This window comes from Leuresthes tenuis, unplaced genomic scaffold (assembly GCF_036924035.1).
Source record: "Leuresthes tenuis unplaced genomic scaffold, fLeuTen1.0.hap1 SCAF_8, whole genome shotgun sequence".
NCBI classification, from domain to species: Eukaryota; Metazoa; Chordata; class Actinopteri; order Atheriniformes; family Atherinopsidae; genus Leuresthes; species Leuresthes tenuis.
The window spans coordinates 36,270,523-36,290,547 of NW_027325362.1; the positions used below are offsets into that span (position 1 = coordinate 36,270,523).

Below are 20,025 nucleotides of genomic sequence, written 5' to 3' on the forward strand. Positions count from 1 at the left end.
TTTAAATTGCAGCACAGTTTAGGTTTACAAAAATGCCACTGAGCAAACCACAAGACTGGAGCAATGTCCTTTGGACTGACAAGGCCAAAGTAAAGATGTTTGGCCCTATTGCATAGTATCATTGGTGAAAACCAAATGCAACATATCAGCATGAACACCTCATACCAACTATCAAGCACAATGGCAGAGAGACGACCACAGTGGCCACAGAACAAGGGCAGTTTGAGGTCATTGAGTCATATAAAATCTTCTCTGTAAGAGTAATTTATGAAGTCATCTATCCAAGGGCTACAACTTGGCTAAGACGGGGTCATGCAACAGGACAATGAGCCACTGCACTGTTGAAAACCACCCGATAGTGAGCCAGGTCCCTTTAGCCAGGTCCCTTGAGCCAGATCCTGAGCAGCCGGGACCCCAGGGTGGCTTGGTGACTGTCAGGAAGAGTAGTCATAGTCCTAAAGTCAAGCCCGGTTCACAGGTTCACCATCAACCTGTCCACGTTTCAAACAGATTTTCCCCACTCAGCGACACACCCACTGAGGACAAAACCCTGGTAATTGGCAGCTCTATAGTCAGAAACGTGGCATTAGAGACACCAGTGACCATAGTCAAATGCATTCCAGGGGCCAGAGCGGGCGACATAGAATCCTATTTAAAACTGCTGGCTAAGGATAAACGTAAATACGGTAAAATAGTTATTCACGTCGGCGGTAATGACACCCGGTTACGCCAATCGGAGGTCACTAAAATTAATGTTGCATCGGTGTGTAATTTTGCCAAAACAATGTCGAACTCCGTAGTTTTCTCTGGACCCCTGCCAAATCTGACCAGTGATGACATGTTTAGCCGCATGTCCTCATTCAATTGCTGGTTGTCTAGATGGTGTCCAGCAAACAACGTGGGCTACACAGATAATTGGCAATCTTTCTGGAGAAAACCTGGTCTGATGAGGAGAGACGGCATCCATCCCACTTTGGTAGGAGCTCTTCTCGTTTCTAGAAATATGGACGAATTTATTAGTCATCCAAAAACATGACATCCCAGGGTTGAGACCAGGATGCAGAGTTGTAGTCTTACACACTTCTCTGCGGCTTCCCACCTGATGCTGCCCCCCCCCTCAGTCAAAAAACACAAAAGGAGCAAATCCTCTTGTGCAAAAAAAAAAATTTAAAACAAAAACTTTAACTGACCAAAAACATCAAACTATTAGATGTGGTTTGCTGAATATTAGATCTCTCCCTTTGAAGTCTCTGTTAGTGAATGATTTGATTTGTTATCATCATATTGATATATTTTGTCTTACAGAAACCTGGCTGCAGCAGGAGGATCATGTTAGCATTAATGAATCAACTCCCTCTGACTATTTAAATGTTCACGTTCCTCGAACCACAGGCAGAGGAGGAGGAGTGGCAGCTATCTTCAGATCAGGGTTACTAATCAGTCCTAGACCCAAGATTAGTTTTAGCTCTTTTGAATCTCTGATTCTCAGTTTTTCCCACCCAAAGTGGAAATCACAAAAACCTCTTGTGTTTGTTGTTGTGTATCGTCCACCTGGCCCTTATTCTGAGTTTCTGTCTGAATTCTCAGAGTTTTTATCCCAGTTAGTGCTGAGTACAGATAAAGTCATTGTAGTGGGTGACTTTAATATTCATGTAGATGTTGAAAATGACAGCCTAAATATTAACTTTAATTCTATATTAGACTCTATTGGATTTTCTCAAAGTGTTCACAGACCTACTCACTGCCTTAATCATACCCTTGACCTTGTGCTGACTTATGGCATTGAGAGTGAACAGTTAACAGTGTTCCCTCCCTTTTCTTCACTGCCATGTGCAGATATGACAGAGGACGGCTACCTAAATTTTACTCCAGTAGAACTTGACTCTCTTGTTGACAGCACTATAGCTTCAATGCGTACAACACTGGACAATGTTGCCCCTCTGAAAAGGAAGGTAATCAGTCAGAAGAGGTTGGCTGCTTGGTATAATTCACAGCTGCTTTAAAGCAGACTGCAAGAAAGCTGGAGAGACAGTGGCGTTCCTCTAATTTAGAAGAGTCTCAATTAGTCTGGAAAGATAGTTTAATAATGTATAAGAAAGCACTTCGTAAAGCTAGAACTGCTTATTATTCATTATTGATAGAAGAGAATAAGAATAATCCCAGGTTTCTCTTCAGCGCTGTTGCCAGGCTGACAAAGAGTCTGAGCTCTGTTGAGCCATGTATTCCTTTAACTCTCAGCAGTGATGATTTCATGAGATTCTTCATCAATAAAATTGTTTCTATCAGAGAGAAGATTAATGGAATCCTTCCCACTATTATCACTGATGTATCATCAAGTAGAGCAGCTTTAGAAGTATCTTTCGAACCTGAATTGTATTTAGACAGCTTCTGCCCAGTTGATCTTTCTGAGCTAACAACAGCAATAGTCTCTTCTAAACCATCAACTTGTATTTTAGACCCAATCCCAACCAGACTGTTCAAGGAGGTTTTCCCCTTAATTGACACTTCCATATTGGATTTGATCAATCGGTCTTTGTTGACAGGATATGTACCTCAGCCTGTTAAGGTTGCTGTAATTAAACCTTTACTTAAAAAACCTACTCTTGATTCAGAAGTGTTGGCTAATTATCGACCTATATCCAATCTCCCTTTTTGTCTAAAATTCTTGAAAAAATAGTTGCAGCTCAACTTAGTGATCATTTACATAGAAATAATCTGTTTGAAGAGTTTCAGTCAGGATTCAGAGTGCATCATAGCACAGAAACAGCACTGGTGAAAGTTACCAATGATCTCCTCTTAGCCTCTGATAGCAGACTTGTTTCTGTGCTTGTCCTGTTGGATCTCAGTGCTGCATTTGATACGATCGATCACAGCATTCTGTTACAGAGACTTGAACATGTTATTGGGATTAAAGGAACTGCATTAGGCTGGTTTAAGTCATATTTATCTGATAGATTCCAGTTTGTTCTTGTAAATGAAGAATCTTCCTCACACACCAAAGTAAGTCATGGAGTTCCTCAGGGTTCTGTGCTTGGACCAATTCTTTTTACTTTATACATGCTTCCATTAGGTAACATTATTAGACAGCATGGCATAAATTTCCATTGTTATGCTGATGATACTCAGCTGTACTTATCTATGAAACCAGATGAAACCAATAGGTTGGTCAGACTACAAGCCTGTCTTAAAGACATAAAGACCTGGATGACTCAGAACTGTCTGCTTTTAAATTCAAACAAAACTGAAGTTGTTCTCTTTGGACCCGAGCGCTTCAGGGAGAAATTGTCTAGTTATATAGTTACTCTAGATGGTATTTCCTTGGCTTCTAGTTCTACAGTGAGGAACCTTGGAGTTATTTTTGACCAGAATTTATAATTTGACGCACATATAAAACTGGTTTCTAGGACTGCCTTCTTTCACCTTCATAATATTGCTAAAATCGGGAACATCCTGCTGCACCATGCTGCAGCCAGAGTTCTGATGAGAACTAACAGGAGAGATCATGTTTCTACAGTTTTAGCTTCTCTTCATTGGCTCCCTGTTAAATTCAGAATAGAATTTAAGATTCTTCTCCTCACATATAAAGCTCTTAATGACCGAGGTCCATCATATCTTAAAGATCTCATTGTAAGATATTTTCCTAACAGAGCACTTCGCTCCCAAACTGCAGGTTTACTTGTTGTTCCCAGAGTTTTTAAAAGTAGAATGGGAGGTAGAGCCTTCAGTTATCAGGCCCCTCTCTTGTGGAATAAGCTGCCAGTAAATGTCCGGGAAGCAGACACCCTTTCCACTTTTAAGATTAGGCTTAAAACTTTCCTTTTTGATAAAGCTTAAAGTTAGGGATGGTTCAGGTGATCCTGAAACATCCCATAGTTAAGCTGCTATAGGCTTAGACTGCTGGGGGACCTCATCTGTCACACCTTTCCTCACTTTCTCAAATTATATTTAATTTCTCAAATTATATTATTTAATTTCTCAAATGAGATTATGTACATGTAACATTATTTTGGCTAGGATATTGTTTTTGAATTAGCTCTACATGAATGAATTGGATTCTTTTGAAATTGATTAATTGGATTTCATTGGATTATGATTACAATTAATTAAATTCCAGTTGGCTTTAATTGGACTATATTATTTAAGTACATTGAGATGACAATTGTTGTAATTTGGCACGATATAAATAAAACTGAATTAAATCTCAAGTACAGCAGCAAATCTTAACAGAATGACTGAAAAAGAGAAAAAACAAAAGGTGTAGCAGTGGCTCACAAGAAGTCCAGATCTGAATCTGATTGAAATACTGTGGTGGGACATCAAAAGAGCCATTCCTAAACAAAGCCTGAAAACTATTTCTTCTATTGAGATTTTATATTTCCTGGTAACTTTTTCAAATAGATATGGCACCAAATTACAACAAATGTCATCTCAAGGCACTTAAGAAATACAATATATATATATATATATATATATATATATATATATATATATATATATATATATATATATATATTTATATATATACATATTCTTTTATCTTGTTTGTTCTCTGTTTTATTATCTATAGCAGCATAACTATGTGATGGTTCAGGGTCACCTGAGTTACCCTTAACTATAAGCTTTGTAAAGTAGTAGGTACTCTTTCCTCCATAAAAAAAATACAGAAAAATTACACAGATTTGTCTGTGATAATCTGCTGTCGTGCTGTTGTTGTGTTCTTATAGAGAATTATTGACCTCAGAAAAGTTTATTAATAGACTAGACTATCAGTAACAGTGCAATATTTTGTATAGTGAAAGCTAGAGTAGCAGTATTATATGTCCTATTGCTGTACCAGTTGCAGTGTGTTTTAATTGTATTTTTATAAATATTCATGCACTGCATCCCAGGCTGGCCAAGCCAATTATTTGTCCAAGCTCTGCATGATATTGTAACCCTACACAATTATATAAGATATAACATGCATGAATATCTCTTTATGACATATTCTTGCAGGTAGCATGGGGCTGAATTAGCTTTACTACATATACAAGTAGCTGTTGAGGTAGCAGTGGAAGGGACAGACAGGCACTCAAAGCTTTGGAGTTTTTCCAACACCTTGAGCACAGAATACAATATAGCATGCAGAATCGTGTAACAAATCTGAATGTAAGTTATGTTTAATTTTGAATCAATTTTGGAATCAGATGTCCTGCTTATGCAAATAGATGGATAAACATTAAACAAGTATGTGAAGTCATTTATGGCAAATTTCTCTTAATTTGCTGGATCAGTACAACGTCAATTTGTCAGTCCAGACATAACAATCTAATCTTTTCTTAATAGCCTAATAGATAATCTTAATATTTAGTTTTGATTTATTATACATTTTGTGTCATCATCATGGAAATCAAAATTTTATTTAAATGCTGCAGTCAAGAGGAAACGTTTATAGCTTTCTGTGGTAGGAACACATTATTTTAACACATTATGTGAATCCACAATGGAATGCACCATCCAGAAGTGATGTGTTAGAGTTAGAATGCTGCATTTTTGTGTTTAGGTATAGACAGGGTGGGTGTACAGTAGGTTAGTACTCTGTGATTGATAAGTTGGGGTATCACATCATCCTGCAGTTTATGGTAAATCTGCTTATGGATTTATGCAGGTTTACTTTGTATTTGTGTTTGTGTTTATTCAGTGTTACACAGTGACAGCAGACTGATTATCCATTATAAGTAATGGTCTAGTGCATTTTGTTTCTATAGTGTTGCCACAGACAGATGCAGGATTGTAGGAACTTTCTCTGCTCGGCAGCTATATCTGTGCTTCATTGGTCACAGCTGTGACTCGATTTTCAAACCTGCTACTTATTAATCTTTTTAGGGGAACAAGAATACTTGAATAACACAGGAATATTTTCATGTCTATCTTCAACAAATGGCTTCAAATGGCTTATCATTTCAAACTGCTGTAACTGGTGCTTGACAGAAAGCAACTAAGACATCATTTTAGCTTTGATTTTTTTATGTTTATATTTAGAGATTATTACACAATTTACCTCCAAAACTATCCCTCAAGAGACACCCAGTTTGTTTGACACAAAATGGCGTCCATGAAGAGAAAATGACTGTTTGCATTTCCCCACCCATTTTTTTCTTTTTTCATTTTAGTTTTGAAACAACTAGTAAACACTTAGACAAGAATACATCTGCCAGCAATTTTTTTTGTCTGTTATGTCTGTCTGCTGCTGTTTCACATCTCTTTGTGGTTGTTATTATCTAGTCATCATTTTCATTGTTCATATTCTGTCTTTGTAGTACTTTTGAAAATTATACTTCTTTGATTTTTTTTTTTACCTCTTTAAAATAATTAATGTCTGCATATCTTTGTGGTATTTTTCCTTATCAACTGATACAAGCCAGCTCGTGGAATGCAGTGAACAGACTGACATGTAGCTTTTGAACAAGAAGCTGCTATTTTATTTTCAGTGGGGAAAAAAAGTTCATTAGGTCTATGAATGTCGGGGGCTTTGGTGCAAAAGTGAACTTAGCATTCTACAAGTCTCACCAGACTGACCTTTATCAAACCAACCAACAAAGACAATTAGGACAATGACATGCACCACCTAAAAACCTTTGCATTGCCATTGCAAACCCTGTAGAGGGGTTTGACACAGTGCCTGTATAATCTGCATGTGTCTGCATGTATTTTCAAATGTTTTTAATGTGTTAAGTTTATCCACTTTCTGCTTTTTATCTTTTTTTTTTGTTTTTATCTTTTCCTCTGTCTTTTACCTTCATGCAAATTGGCTATTGTAGGGAGAACCAGGTTTCCCAGGTGCCCCTGGGTTAAAGGTAAAGTAATTTTCCAACATTGTGAGTCAGCTATTGCATAGACCTGCATAACTGATGAGCAATAACTGTCTTTCTTCCACTGCAAAGGGCCAGGCTGGAATCCCTGGTACACCTGGCATCCCTGGCAAAAGGGGTTATAGGGTAGGCCTGGAATGGAATGAACATTCTAACGGTCTGGTTAAGCCTGTGTCAGACATTTTATTAATTAAGTAACTGGATGTGGTGAAGATATATAGTCATCAGACTGGTGTTTTGGAGCAAAGTTGCAGTGTGTTATGTTTACCTTTTTGTTCAGTTTTTCTTCACTTCTTGTTGGTTGAAATACTTTTGTTTAACAATGGATGTGAGAATTAGCCTTGATAATTGGTACTAACTGTTATTGTTGCAGATTTTACTACATTGTTAGGGGTTAAGTCATTTTTAACTATAGTGTTTTTTCTATTACTTCTGCATGAAATAAAAATAATGTTTGACAAAATTATTTTGAAACAAATCTACTCTACTTTTTGTCCTATAGTCATTGAGATAAGATTCCATCACTTGTCTTTGGTGATGACCCTTCTTTAAAGTGCAGCACTTTAAAGTGCAGCAAAACGGCAAGGATTCTAGTTACAAATAACTGAATGGACACTGAAAGCAGACAGCCTCAACCATGTGTGAACATATGACCAAATCAACTCTCAACATACTTTGGGAAAAAGTTAGAGGACATTGAGGAAGAGACAGCAGTTGACAAGGGAAAACTATCTTTGAACAAAGACATGAATCATCAACTATATCCATATCATTATTGTAAGAAAATACTTTACCAATATTTCATATACCGGTATGTATATAAATGTGAGTTCATGACAGCTTAGCGATTCTATGTCAGGTGAGCAAACCTAAATCATTGGTTAGGACCATGTGATGCAAACAAAAGTCCAGGAAATATAATTAGTAAGAGAAAAAAACAGGATTATTTTTCACTCTATGACTTCTTTAATGACACTTACTTTAAGAGTGTATGCTGTGTGTCTGTCTAAATTCTGTCTGTCGCTTGATGTTTGCAGATAAAGCCTCAGTTTATCTTTCATATGAGTCATCACTTCAAATGTATTCATGCTTGCTGATTTTATTACATACAACTAGATGTATGTAAAATGTTGTTCCATTTTGTGCATTATTCACAAAATATTCTAATAAATACTGGATGTATATTTAATACATAGAGTTTTATTGTTCCTCTTGACTTTTAGTGTGCTTATATTATTATTTTTGCCATAAAACTGGAACATTTTAGACAAGACAAGAAAACCTTTTTCGTTATTGTTCATCTGGTTAATAGTATGCCATTGGTTAAGCATTTCTGTGTGTATGCTAGGGAGAGAAGGGAGAGCCAAGCACTGCAGCTCAGGGAGTCAAAGGAGAACCAGGTTCACCAGGACTGCCTGGACTAATGGGACCCAAGGTAAGAGGAAATAGTTAAGTGTAATAGTAGATAACTTGTAATACAGCAAAGTGTCAGACATGATTAAGAAAAACTTTTACGAGATGAAGTTACTATGTAACTATCCTATTTTAAGGGTGGCAAAGGTGACCAGGGAGACAAGGTAAGACAAAAGCATTAGAAAAAAGACTGAAAAAAGAGTATTTAATGAGCCTGCTTTTCAAATACACATGTTAAGAAGTTTCAAGACAGTCTTTTCCATCTTTATTCAACATCTAGGGGGAAGTAGGTCCTGAAGGCCCACCTGGACCAAGAGTAAGTCTTCACTGACAGATTAACTAAATGTCTTCACAGGGACAAAATATTCTCATTTCTATGATTGTGCCCACAAAGTTAACAAAAGGTCTTCCTCACTTCTTAGGGTCCTCCAGGCCCAACTGGGGAGCCAGGAAGGGCTGAAATCCAGAACAATGAAAATGTATGTCACTCTAATGAAAATGTATGTCACTCTTAAATATTATACTTATCTTGTATGAAGAGAAATTAAAATAATGAATAACACTAAATTAACAATAACTGTTCCTTCACAGGATATCCGCAACATACCCCAGATGGTAAGTAGTTTCAAGGATTTATTCCAAGTATAGACTGTACTTTTATTTATTCAATTTAATGACATGACCATCTGCCTAGGGTCCCCCTGGATTACCTGGACCTCCAGGGCTCCCTGGAGTTCCTGGTGCCAAGGTAGGAGCAATTTTAGAATGAAAGAGTACACATTATGTTCTTTATGTTATTACATAGTGGGATTAAAAGAAGACCTACACCTCAAACAATAAAATTCTAAATTGTTGGTTAAATTGTTGTAGGGGAATTTTACTATATAGTGTTTGCGATTATCAGGCAGTGTCCTCCCGTGCTTAGTTGGTAATCTAACCTTGGTGAATCCTCAGGGAGAAGTTGGTCTACCAGGTCCCCCAGGACTGGATGGAGAGAAGGTAAAACTTCAATATAAGTAGTCAATAATATTAGTAGTGGGTTAAGCAGGCGCTCCATATACGGAGGCTGTAGTCCTCATTGTAGTCGGCCCCGGTTTGAGTCCTGAACCGGACGGCCTCTACTGCGTTGTCGTTCCCCCTCTCTCTGCCCTGTTTTTCTCCACTATTCTATCTATAAAAGTCATAAAAGCCCCCCCCCAAAAAAAGTATGTTACGATTAATTATTAAAGTTTTTCGATGTCAGATTTAATGTAAAAATTTGTTTATTTTAACTCTGTATCTAGAATTATTCAGAATCAGTTCAATTAGGCTATATTGACCTCGTGTGTTTCCAGGGACCCAGAGGAAAGCCCGGAGAGCTTGGTCCTGCAGGTCCCGCTGGTCCTGAAGGTCCCAAAGGAGAAAGAGGTGTCATGGGCTTAGCAGGACCTATGGGAGACAAAGGAGATGTGGGCCCATCTGGATCACCTGTGAGTGACTATGTTAACAACACAACACATATCACATGACTGCCTGGGGTTTCCCAACATCTGTCATTATCTTGAGGGAAGGCTTTGGTTTTTCCAGCTGCCCTCATATTACTTAATTAGAGACATACTAACTGAATGAGACCCCAGGAAAGACACTGAGTACTGCTTTTTTTATTTACATTTAGAAAGACCTTAAATGTACGATACCTTAAATACTGTATAATTACTGATTAAAACTTTGCTTTTTTGAGGTATGTTGGGCAACATTGTGTCCAACTCCATAATTTCATGTACAATCAAGAAAATTGATGTTGAATATCAATTTATATTTTATAAGCATTAAAAATGTTTATGCTGTTCTTATGATTATCATGTATTTTAGATTAACTATAAGCCTATTAACTATATATGCAGTGTATGATTTTAGTGTACAAATTCATTGACCTTGAATTCAGTTGATAAGCTTTGAATCTTTGGACATCTTTAAGAGCCTATCTCAAATGAGTTTATTATGTGCTTGACTTGTTCCATTTATACTAGTATCATTTGAAGCATGTATGAAGATGCTCCTATTACTTTCTGCTTTGAGTGAATGTAAAAGTTTATCTGTGGAAAGATGGTTAATGATGGAAGATCAAAATATTTATTGGAGGTAGGGTATTAAAAAATGAGGAAAAAAACTAAATTGTTTGTAAAAGCCATAATTTACAAAAATAAATTCACAGGAGGTTTATCACCATTATTCATAGTAAGTGTTATATTATTATACTTTCTATGAATTGATAAACTGACTTTACTATAACATATAACACTAGACAAGTAAAGAATTATTATTACAAAACATTTTTGTGTTAACAGTAGTAGTCCTATATCTATTTATATATATATATATATATATATATCCATCCATTATCTATACCCACTTAATCCAATTTAGGGTCGCAGAGGGGCTGGAACCCATCCCAGCTGTCATTGGGTGAGAGGCAGGGTACACCGTGGACAGGTCGCCAGTCCATCACAGGGCCACACAACCATGCACGCTTATGTATATATTGATGATAATATAGGAATATATTTAATTTACATTTAGAAAGACCTTAAATGTACAATACCTTAAATACTGTATAATTATATATATATATATAAATAAATATATATATATATTTATAAAAATTAGGGTAAAAATTAGTTTACCTAAATTAGGGTTCAAATAATTTTTTGTGATCGCTGGGATAGGATCCAGCCCCCCGACTGACGGATTAAGCAGGTATAGAAAATGGATGGATTATTTTTTGTTAGAATTCAATGAATCTTCTAAACCATGCTGAAACAGCAATAAAAAATTTGTTTTTCATTTTCAAATTAAAAATAACCATTTAGATATCTCTGTCTCTGCTGCAGATTGGTGTAAAGTTTTGTTTTTAAATACTAATACGAGTATTTGTTTTTTTATGCTTTGATTCACTGACAACACATCATTAGCCCCTGAATTGAAAGGCTGTGCGATTATCATGATGTCTATTTCTACTTCCTTGTTCTGTAGGGTTTAGATGGCCCTACGGGTGAAAAAGGGGCTACAGGATCCCCTGGTCCTATTGGATTACCTGGCGCAATGGTATGATGCCTCTCAGGCTGCATCTGTCTGGATGCATGCTGTCTGTGTAATTCATTTTGTGTTCATCTCAAGTGCTGTGTAAAAAAATGATTTAATTCATTAGATTGTTTTGACAATTAGATACATTATGAACTTGGTGTCTGTGTCTTTACCACCTATTGTCACAGGGTCTTAAAGGTGAACCTGGAGATGGAGGAAAGTCGGAAATGGTAAATATCAGTCACAAACTCAGAAGTCTGATTAGTGCATGCTAAATCAGACCATGGAATATGCTTCATGAGCAACACATTTTTTTAGCTGAAAAGTATTTTTGTATGTGGTCTCTTTAGATCTATGGTCCTCCAGGGCCCCCAGGACCTCCAGGTCCAGTTGGTCCCGCGGTAAGCCAATTATGTGATTTATCACCTAAAAGCCATGTACAATAGCGTTTTCTATTACATTAAAAAATAGTTTAAACATACTTCTTGCAACTGTAACTTGTAATTCTGCTGGTTGTTAGTCAAATACAGTAGTGGTCATAATCCAACTGTTTTTTCCAGGGATCTCAGGGATTTTCAGGGCCTAAGGTGAGACACATTTCTATGAGATACAGCAGAATACTAGCCTGTCAATTTTTTATCTTGCCTCCAGTTATGTGCTGTGCCTTTCTATGCATGAAAGTAGAAGGAGGTGATTCTGCTTTACGCTGTCTTTCAGGGAGAGCCAGGTATAGGCATGAAAGGAGAAAAGGGAGCGACAGGTCATAAGGGTGACAAGGGAGACAGAGGCCATCTTGGACTCCCTGTAAGTACTGCTCCTGTCAGTTCTTTCTTACTGCAGTACAGACTCATTTGCATTGTACTGTATCACTGTTTCAAACTGTTATTATGTTATGGACTTTTGATTTTTTTTTTTATGCTAAGATTCTTTTATATTGGGATGAATGGCATCTGTCCCTGTGGAGTTCTGGTGTTGGTTCTTGGTTTACTTTAACATTAAACAATTCTTCATCAGCACCACATTCATTTTAATATCACGTCAGTATTGTGCTTTCCTTGAATTTTTCAGATGTTCTTTATCTGAGACACAATGATACAACATTCATATTCATTTGAGAAAGATGGCATGGTGTGCAATTTTTAATCTGTTTATCTTTTTCTGAAGTTAACGGTTTTCTAATTATTTGTATTTAGTGAAAATAAGTCCATGCTCAGTAGATTAATTTAGTAATTATTAAATTATTAAACTTTGCAAGTTAAAAGTCTATAAAGCTATTGTTAATAATCGTGTTTTACAGTGAAAAACTTTGTTTGACCACACCCTCCTTACTGATAAGCAAGCAACACAATATGAATGTCTAAGATGTTTTGAGCAGATTTGAGAAGGAAAATGCACTAATTAGAAGTGACTCCTGGAGCTCCTTCTAAACTACTGCAGACTCCAAGATTATCAGTTCAGAATATTGCGTGTGAGTACAAGGTATTGGGAGGTGTATTGATTTAGCCAAAGGTCTGGAGAGATCCCAATCAACCCCAAGACACTGACACTAGATTGCACAACTTGAATGAAATAACACTATTTCAATAATAAAATTACTACAGAAAAAATTAATAGGACCATCTCAGGAGTCTTTAATACAATTTCAAACTTGGATGTGGGTTCTAACAGGAACAAATACACATTGCAGTTGGTTGTAGAACGAATACAATACAAGCTTTTGGAATGAACTCCAGGATGTTCTCACCTCAGCTCAAAAGAGCATATGTGGACTGTGCTTAAAATCATGTTTATGCCAGAAAACTGAAATGATTAACTGAACAAAAGCCAATTTGGTCAAGAATGATAAAAAAGTATCAACTTAAACGATTTAATATTCAGCTTTCTGAAAGTTACAGCAGAACCTGATGCTACCAAGAGAATCAAACTGCTATAGTGCCTTCAAGCAACCATTAAAATTACTACAGTCATTTTTTATAATGAAATCTGTGCACAAAATCTTGCAGTTTTTTCTGTTGTAGGTGTATTTTGTCCAAATATTCTAAACCAGAAATATTACAGTCCAAAGAAATGACTGAAACCCAATATTGCACTATACACACTATACACAATACTGAAATTCATATCCATGATGAATATTTATGAACATCCAACCTGAAAACGAAATCTGCCTTTTTTGTATATGGAACTGCGGCTCATGTCCTACGCTGTATTTGTTTTATTTATTTCTTTGTTCTACAACTACAAAATCCCTTTTTAAGTATGGGCAATAGCACCAGTTAATACAGGACATGTACAAGTTATCATTTAGAAAATACCGCTACTCATCAGTGATCTCAGACAATGGTTATTCTTACATTTCTGACTGCGGTATTCTGATATCAATAACAATATATTTTATACACCTAAAGCTTTTAATTGAATAATTATTAGTAGGTCCATGACTTTTAAATGTATCAAAGGTTAATATATCTTATTTTCCTGTGTCACAGAACCATTTCATAGTTGAGTTGTTTTTGTTTGTTTGATTTTAACACAGCAGCGAGCCCTTCTGTTGGACTTTGTTGTTTATTTTTTAATAGTTTCACACATTGTCCTGTTGTTCCAAGTACTTGCTATGACACATAATAATGTGCTGCAAAAACATTCTCAAATGCCTAGTTTCCAAATGTTTGCAAAATATCAACTGGAAATCACTGTCCTGGGAGTCAAGACTCACATGCAAATTTGTTGAGAGTCAAATATAGAACAACTTCAGATTCATGCTTAAAGAAAAAAAAAAATATATATATATATAAAGACAGGGAGCAGCCAACCCAACAGCAGTGTTAAGCTGGATAACAAGAGCTTAAGGTAATTAATGGAATCAAAGTACTGAATTCTACTTTGTGTTACATCCACCTTTATTGGTGTAAAAAAAGTCAGTGAACAGAGCATCACTCCGTGAAACTTGATGTTATCCACCAGTTAATGTCACTCACCTTACCTCCACCTTCACCACTTTCATCACCCTTCATTTGTCATGACCTGAGTGTGTTGTTGAAGTCACAAAGTCACAGTTTCTGTCACTCCCCACCCATCCCCAACCCCTTCCTCCCCCACCTCCCCATTCCAATCCCCTACACCACCTTACTCTCACCATCTTCCCCATCATCTCTGCTCTCTAACTATGTACAACGCTATACAGGGGGCTCATGGGTTAGACGGCAGACCTGGTCCAGTGGTGAGTGGCACAAGTCCTGTTCCGGTCTCCTAACCCTTCCTCTCTTTCTCCCATTCCTCTTCCTCCCCCAACAACTCCTTGAACCTGCTATTGCTTGCTTGATGTTTGCCATGTCTGCTTGTCCTAGCTTGCTTTTTTGCTTTCCATCCTTGTCCTGTTTTGTTTCTGTCCTGAAGAAGCTCTACAAGAACAGGACTGTTCAGGGTTGGGTTCTGAGGATACACTGTCTAAATTAAAAAATCTACCTTAAAGGGGAAGTTTGTTTTTGTTTTTTAACCTGGACCTTATTTCTGGCATAAAATGCATTCATCTACTCACCGATAACACTTTGGTGAAAGTCGGCGTCCTTCGGAAGATATTTATATTACTCGAGATCTGCATATATCCATATAAAGGGAGAGAATGGAGGCATTGACAATACAGCCTCTAAATAAGGCATTATCTGTCTTTATTTCACCAATACTTTAAGACGAATGAATGAATGAACATGTACTATTGCACTGTTAGTTCAGAGCTGCCGTGTAGTTGTTATTGTGGGCTATCGGGGCATAGACATATATACATATACGCCACATTGACTGTGGAAGGCGGTGCCTAAAGCACCACCATCTTGGTACAGGGCTAGCAGAGGCAGCGGTGCATGAACTGAAGGAAAGAGATACTCCTCAATCTTAAAGTAGAATTATTGGCTGCATTTTGGCCCGAGTTTCAAACGTATTGATTTGTTAAAAACGTCACACATGTAGCTATGATACAGGGTGCTTGGATATTTTTAAATGCTGGTTTTATTCCAGTGGACTTGCCTCAGCATTTCCCTGAAGCTGAAGCTCATTCTAATGTTGTGAGTATTTACATGTATTATTTTTCCAACACATGAGAGCATCAAGGCCCTGGTCATATTAAAACATGTATCGCATTTGCTCTCTGCCACTCATTTTAGAAACACTGAAATACACGAGTACACATTAAAACCTACTGTAGTGTGTTATGTCCCTGTCACTTTGCCAGCTTCGCTCATATCCAGGGTGCAAACAGTGCGACTGACGGATGAAATTAAGAATATGGGCCAGCTACATCATGAGTGATGAGTTATAAACAGCACTATATATTTCCATCCCTCTTTTCACTAGGACCCAAATTATGCTTTACCTGTTTCTCCCACTGTTCTAAAGGCCAGACTTAGTGAAGCTCTGGCTAGAGTGGAGAGTCTGGAGCGCGAGGAAATCATGAAACACCATTCCTCCATAGATGTAATGTACTGTTGGAGCGAGTGGTACTGTATCAAGGTGGCCGCGCTGTAGGCACGCCCCTCTAGTGAGCAGTCAATACGGTGTCTATGTATATATGTCTATGTATCGGGGGGGCTTATAGAGGGCTTTCTACACACGTGTCTACTTGGATGATGTCATCGACGCACCCCGCTGCAGCACAGCTTAATTACTGCACTCTGTGACAGTCGGCTAACTTCACATGGAGTTTGCTACTGCTAGTTTTGTGCAACATGGCAGGATATTTATCAGATCTTGACGACGTGAACGACAACTTTGAGTATAATGGATGTTGTTACCGGAAGAGCTGTGCTGCAGCGGCGCGTGGCGATGACATCATCCCACTAAATGTGTGTAGAAAGCCCCAATAAGCCCCCTGATAGCCCCAATAGTACATGTTCATTCATTCATTCATTCATATTAAAGTATTGGTGAAATAAAGACAGATAATGCCTTATTTAGAGGCTGTATTGTCAATGCCTCCATTCTCTCCCTTTATATGGATATACGCGGATCTTGAGTAATATAAATATCTTCCGAAGGACGCCGACTTTCACCAAACTGTTCTCAGTGAGTAGATAAATGTATTTCATGCCAGAAATAAGGTCCAGGTTTAAAAAAAAAATAACTTCCCCTTTCACGCCAAACACAGCAACTGTACATATATTTCAACTCCATTCCACCAGGGTTTTTATTGGCTTCTTTAAGGGCCAACAACAACTCTACTCTGCTTTGCTCATTATTTATTATTATTTATTTAATTATTATTCTTGTGTGAATGCCAAGTGAAACCATTAGTATCTGAACAGGACATTATTTTTCTTGAAAGTAATTCTAAATTGTTTTAAAATTTACAATATATAAATCAGCCAGGACCTAAACAACTTATGGTGATGTAAAACTGACTTATAATATTCCTGGTTCTATCCCTTTAATTTTCCAAGTTTTTATGTCAAACACATGCACTTGTTTTTTTAATAGATTGATGATAAGATAACAATTCCCGATGTACATCTGACATCATTCCTTGTCATATACCCATTCTGGTACTTTTTTTCCATATCCTCAATCCCTGGTTCTACTATGTATTCTAGTTGTTTTACAATACAATTATTTTATTAGCTTTACTGCTAACGTCCTGCTGGTTAATGTAAAATGGATGTGTAAAAAAAAAGAAAGAAAGAAAACATTGGATTTTTTCCATACATAACAGGAGCATAAATATGGTGAATTTTGCATGTCTTTTAAGTTGTTCTGATTGAACTGGACAAGACTTGCCCATAATTCCACACTTTCTAAATATTTGTTTTGCAATAGTTTTTTTTTTTGACAACTGACTCTTCTTTGAGACTCAAAAATTGGATTAAAAAGATTAAAAAAATTGTGATTCTGTGAAAACAAAATTGGCACAAACAAATCATGCACATTCAACCTTGTCTAGATTTGCTGTTGTGTAAATATGTAGTGTGCTCTGACCTCTTGCAACTTTAATTAAACTCTGACAAAGGTACTGCGGCCATGTGGCCAAGTCATTTTGAAGTTCTTTTTTTTTACATATTGGATACTACTAGAGTGTAAATACTCAGTCCTCAATCCTGCCTCAGCAGTTTCCTGCCTCCTGGTCATTTCTAGCAGCAGGCTGCAAAGCTCCCATTGCACAGAATTATCCAAAAGGAGCATGCATAAATGTCCGTGCTGCATGTTGACCTGTCATGCAGTACATCTGGATGGCTGATGCTTCAGATGCAAGGTCTTCCTCTCCAATCCTGACTTCACTTCAGACATAGAGTCACAACTGTTGACATTTTAATTATCTTCCTTCCTTTTTTTAACTGTTCAGGCAGTAGTTCAACAAGCTTGTTCAAAAAGTATTTTTCTGCAGTCTAAAACATTATGTTTTGTAAAAACAGTGCATGTCCACCAGAAAGCTTGTTGACTTACTGATTCTAGGCATTGAATGATAAAATATTATCTTTTATTATGTTTTTAATTGTTGTCAGTTTTTTATTTCTCTTGTCTGTTTTAAAGGGTCTAATAGGACCAGCCGGTATGCCAGGGCCAGCTGGACCAAAGGGAGAGCGAGTGAGTCACTCAGTTTAAAAGACATTTTTTGAAAAGTACATATGCTTTTGTATTCATTTACACTATGATTTTCTTTGGTCACAACAGGGTGAAAAAGGCGATACAGGATTACCAGGACCAATTGGGCCACAAGGCATCCCTGTAAGTCTGAAATTCCATTTTACACATTATTCAGCATTTTTTTTTATAATTGAAAGCAGCATGTTTATAACTAGAGGAATCTTCTAACTGAGTCTTCTAACTGAAATTTAAAGCAATGATGAAAGTGCCAAAAAAACACATCCATTTAATTCCCTTTAAATGAATATTTGTTTATTCTTATGTAATCTGAAATTTAGATACACACAAAAATATGATAATCTGATTTTGACAACAATCAATAAAGACATTTAAGGTTATGTTTGGTGTTAAAGCACCAGTTCAGTTGGACAAAGGTATGAATATGTCTGCCTAATGTCACTATGAATAGTATATAGAGTAGAATATGAATTTTATTTTGTAGAGCCATAATTTGTTTATGATCACTATATTTTAATTTTATTCCAATCATCGAAATGCACCTTTCAAAGATATAGAAATCTTTTGATTCCATGGTCCCGTCAATCAGGTGGCATGTGTTTCTCCGTGCAGCTGCCTGACTGTCTTATAGTTTTATGCTTACTAAGCAAAAGAAGACACTAAGAGGGTAGCCATTTCCTGGCTTAATGATATAATTAAGAACTGGCACTTAAGTGAGATAGTGGAGGTCAAGTTGAGGCCTGGGAAACCTAAGGTACATTCAGAGTTTTTGCTTGTGGGATTCCTTAAAAAGGAAAATCAAACATATTTGGCTGCAAATTATCTTCAAGCATTTATAGTGGACTGGGAGTGGTGTTTTCTTCCTATGACTGGGGAGAGTCAATGAAAGAAAACATGGTCTGCATTCTAACATTAGAATTTAGCATTGAGAGTTTGCAAAATAATAGTTCACAATTTCACTAAAAAGAAAAAAAACAATAAAAACAATTAGGAAAGAAGTGGATCCACCACACTTTGGGCTTATTTTGTTGCCAGTAGAAACATTTCACTGGTAAATGAAGGAAAAGATTCAGTTAAATATCAGCAACTTATGAAAAGCAACATCACACTGGATATTAGGTCATACCATGTCTTTTGCTCACGACTATTCAGAGAAAAATAAATTGTATGTCACTAACCTAACACACAAGAAGATTTATCATGCAGAAGCATCTGGACTGGATGACACATCTGTCTATTGTCAACTGTAACGACCAGTCAGATCAACAAGATGAAGCTGCTAAGTCAATATGACCTGCCTTTGTTCACTGTTGTTCAAACTGAAACCTACTCAGCTGCTAGTACATTGTGGTCAAAATGGATTATCTCAAGAATCTACATTCCTTGGAACCTCGATTTAAAATTCTTCTCCAATTTTTTAATCAAACCTTACTCTTCACATTGACAGATAACTACAATTCAATTCTTAAGTTAATATATAATTAAGTTTTATTTCTATAGTGCTAAAACACAACAAATGGCATCTCAATGCATTTCAAAGATACAGGCCAATTCAAGCCACTTATAATCAAATTCATTGTATTACAAATATAACCTAATGCAATCAAATTAATTTAATCCAAATTAGTCCAATTCATACAATGCAAATTAAACTGAAAAGTTCCCTAGCACAGAAAAAACAGCAGATTGCATCAAAACATGCATCAACATGCATGAATATTTCTACATGCTCCTTTTGGAAAATTCTGAGCGATGGCAGCGTTACGGCTGGTACACAGCAACTTTCAGCTCTTTGTTAACTCTGGGCAACAAATCAGTCTGGACTGTACTGCATGTGATCAATATGCTACAAAAGTTAACCCCCGGGTACATCTCTCTTACCAGACAAAAGTGTATTTCTCTCTCTGTTGAGTAAAAGAGTGCTATAGTATGTATGGACATTGCATGTGATGTCAAACAAGTACATTTGGTAACATGTAACATGTAACAATTAATTATTGTTCAACAGGTGACACAATTTCACTACACATGCATGAAATCTATTTCTTTCTTTTTGCAGGGTTTAGTAGGACCACAAGGACTCAAGGGAAATCGGGTAAGAAACAACCAG

General features: G+C 36.8%; 1 protein-coding gene across 1 annotated transcript in view; it reads left to right on the top strand.

Moving 5' to 3' along the window:
- Positions 1 to 20,025, top strand: part of col13a1 (collagen, type XIII, alpha 1) — a 64,991-nt gene that overhangs the window by 33,620 nt on the left and 11,346 nt on the right. Inside the window, exons 18-34 of the mRNA XM_072391605.1 lie at positions 8,200 to 8,286; positions 8,402 to 8,428; positions 8,545 to 8,580; positions 8,687 to 8,743; positions 8,856 to 8,879; positions 8,959 to 9,012; positions 9,219 to 9,263; positions 9,599 to 9,733; positions 11,277 to 11,348; positions 11,516 to 11,557; positions 11,678 to 11,728; positions 11,888 to 11,914; positions 12,045 to 12,131; positions 14,512 to 14,547; positions 17,844 to 17,897; positions 17,985 to 18,038; positions 19,975 to 20,010. Coding sequence (XP_072247706.1) covers positions 8,200 to 8,286; positions 8,402 to 8,428; positions 8,545 to 8,580; positions 8,687 to 8,743; positions 8,856 to 8,879; positions 8,959 to 9,012; positions 9,219 to 9,263; positions 9,599 to 9,733; positions 11,277 to 11,348; positions 11,516 to 11,557; positions 11,678 to 11,728; positions 11,888 to 11,914; positions 12,045 to 12,131; positions 14,512 to 14,547; positions 17,844 to 17,897; positions 17,985 to 18,038; positions 19,975 to 20,010 — 924 coding nt within the window. The remainder of the gene's footprint in view (positions 1 to 8,199; positions 8,287 to 8,401; positions 8,429 to 8,544; positions 8,581 to 8,686; positions 8,744 to 8,855; positions 8,880 to 8,958; positions 9,013 to 9,218; positions 9,264 to 9,598; positions 9,734 to 11,276; positions 11,349 to 11,515; positions 11,558 to 11,677; positions 11,729 to 11,887; positions 11,915 to 12,044; positions 12,132 to 14,511; positions 14,548 to 17,843; positions 17,898 to 17,984; positions 18,039 to 19,974; positions 20,011 to 20,025) is intronic.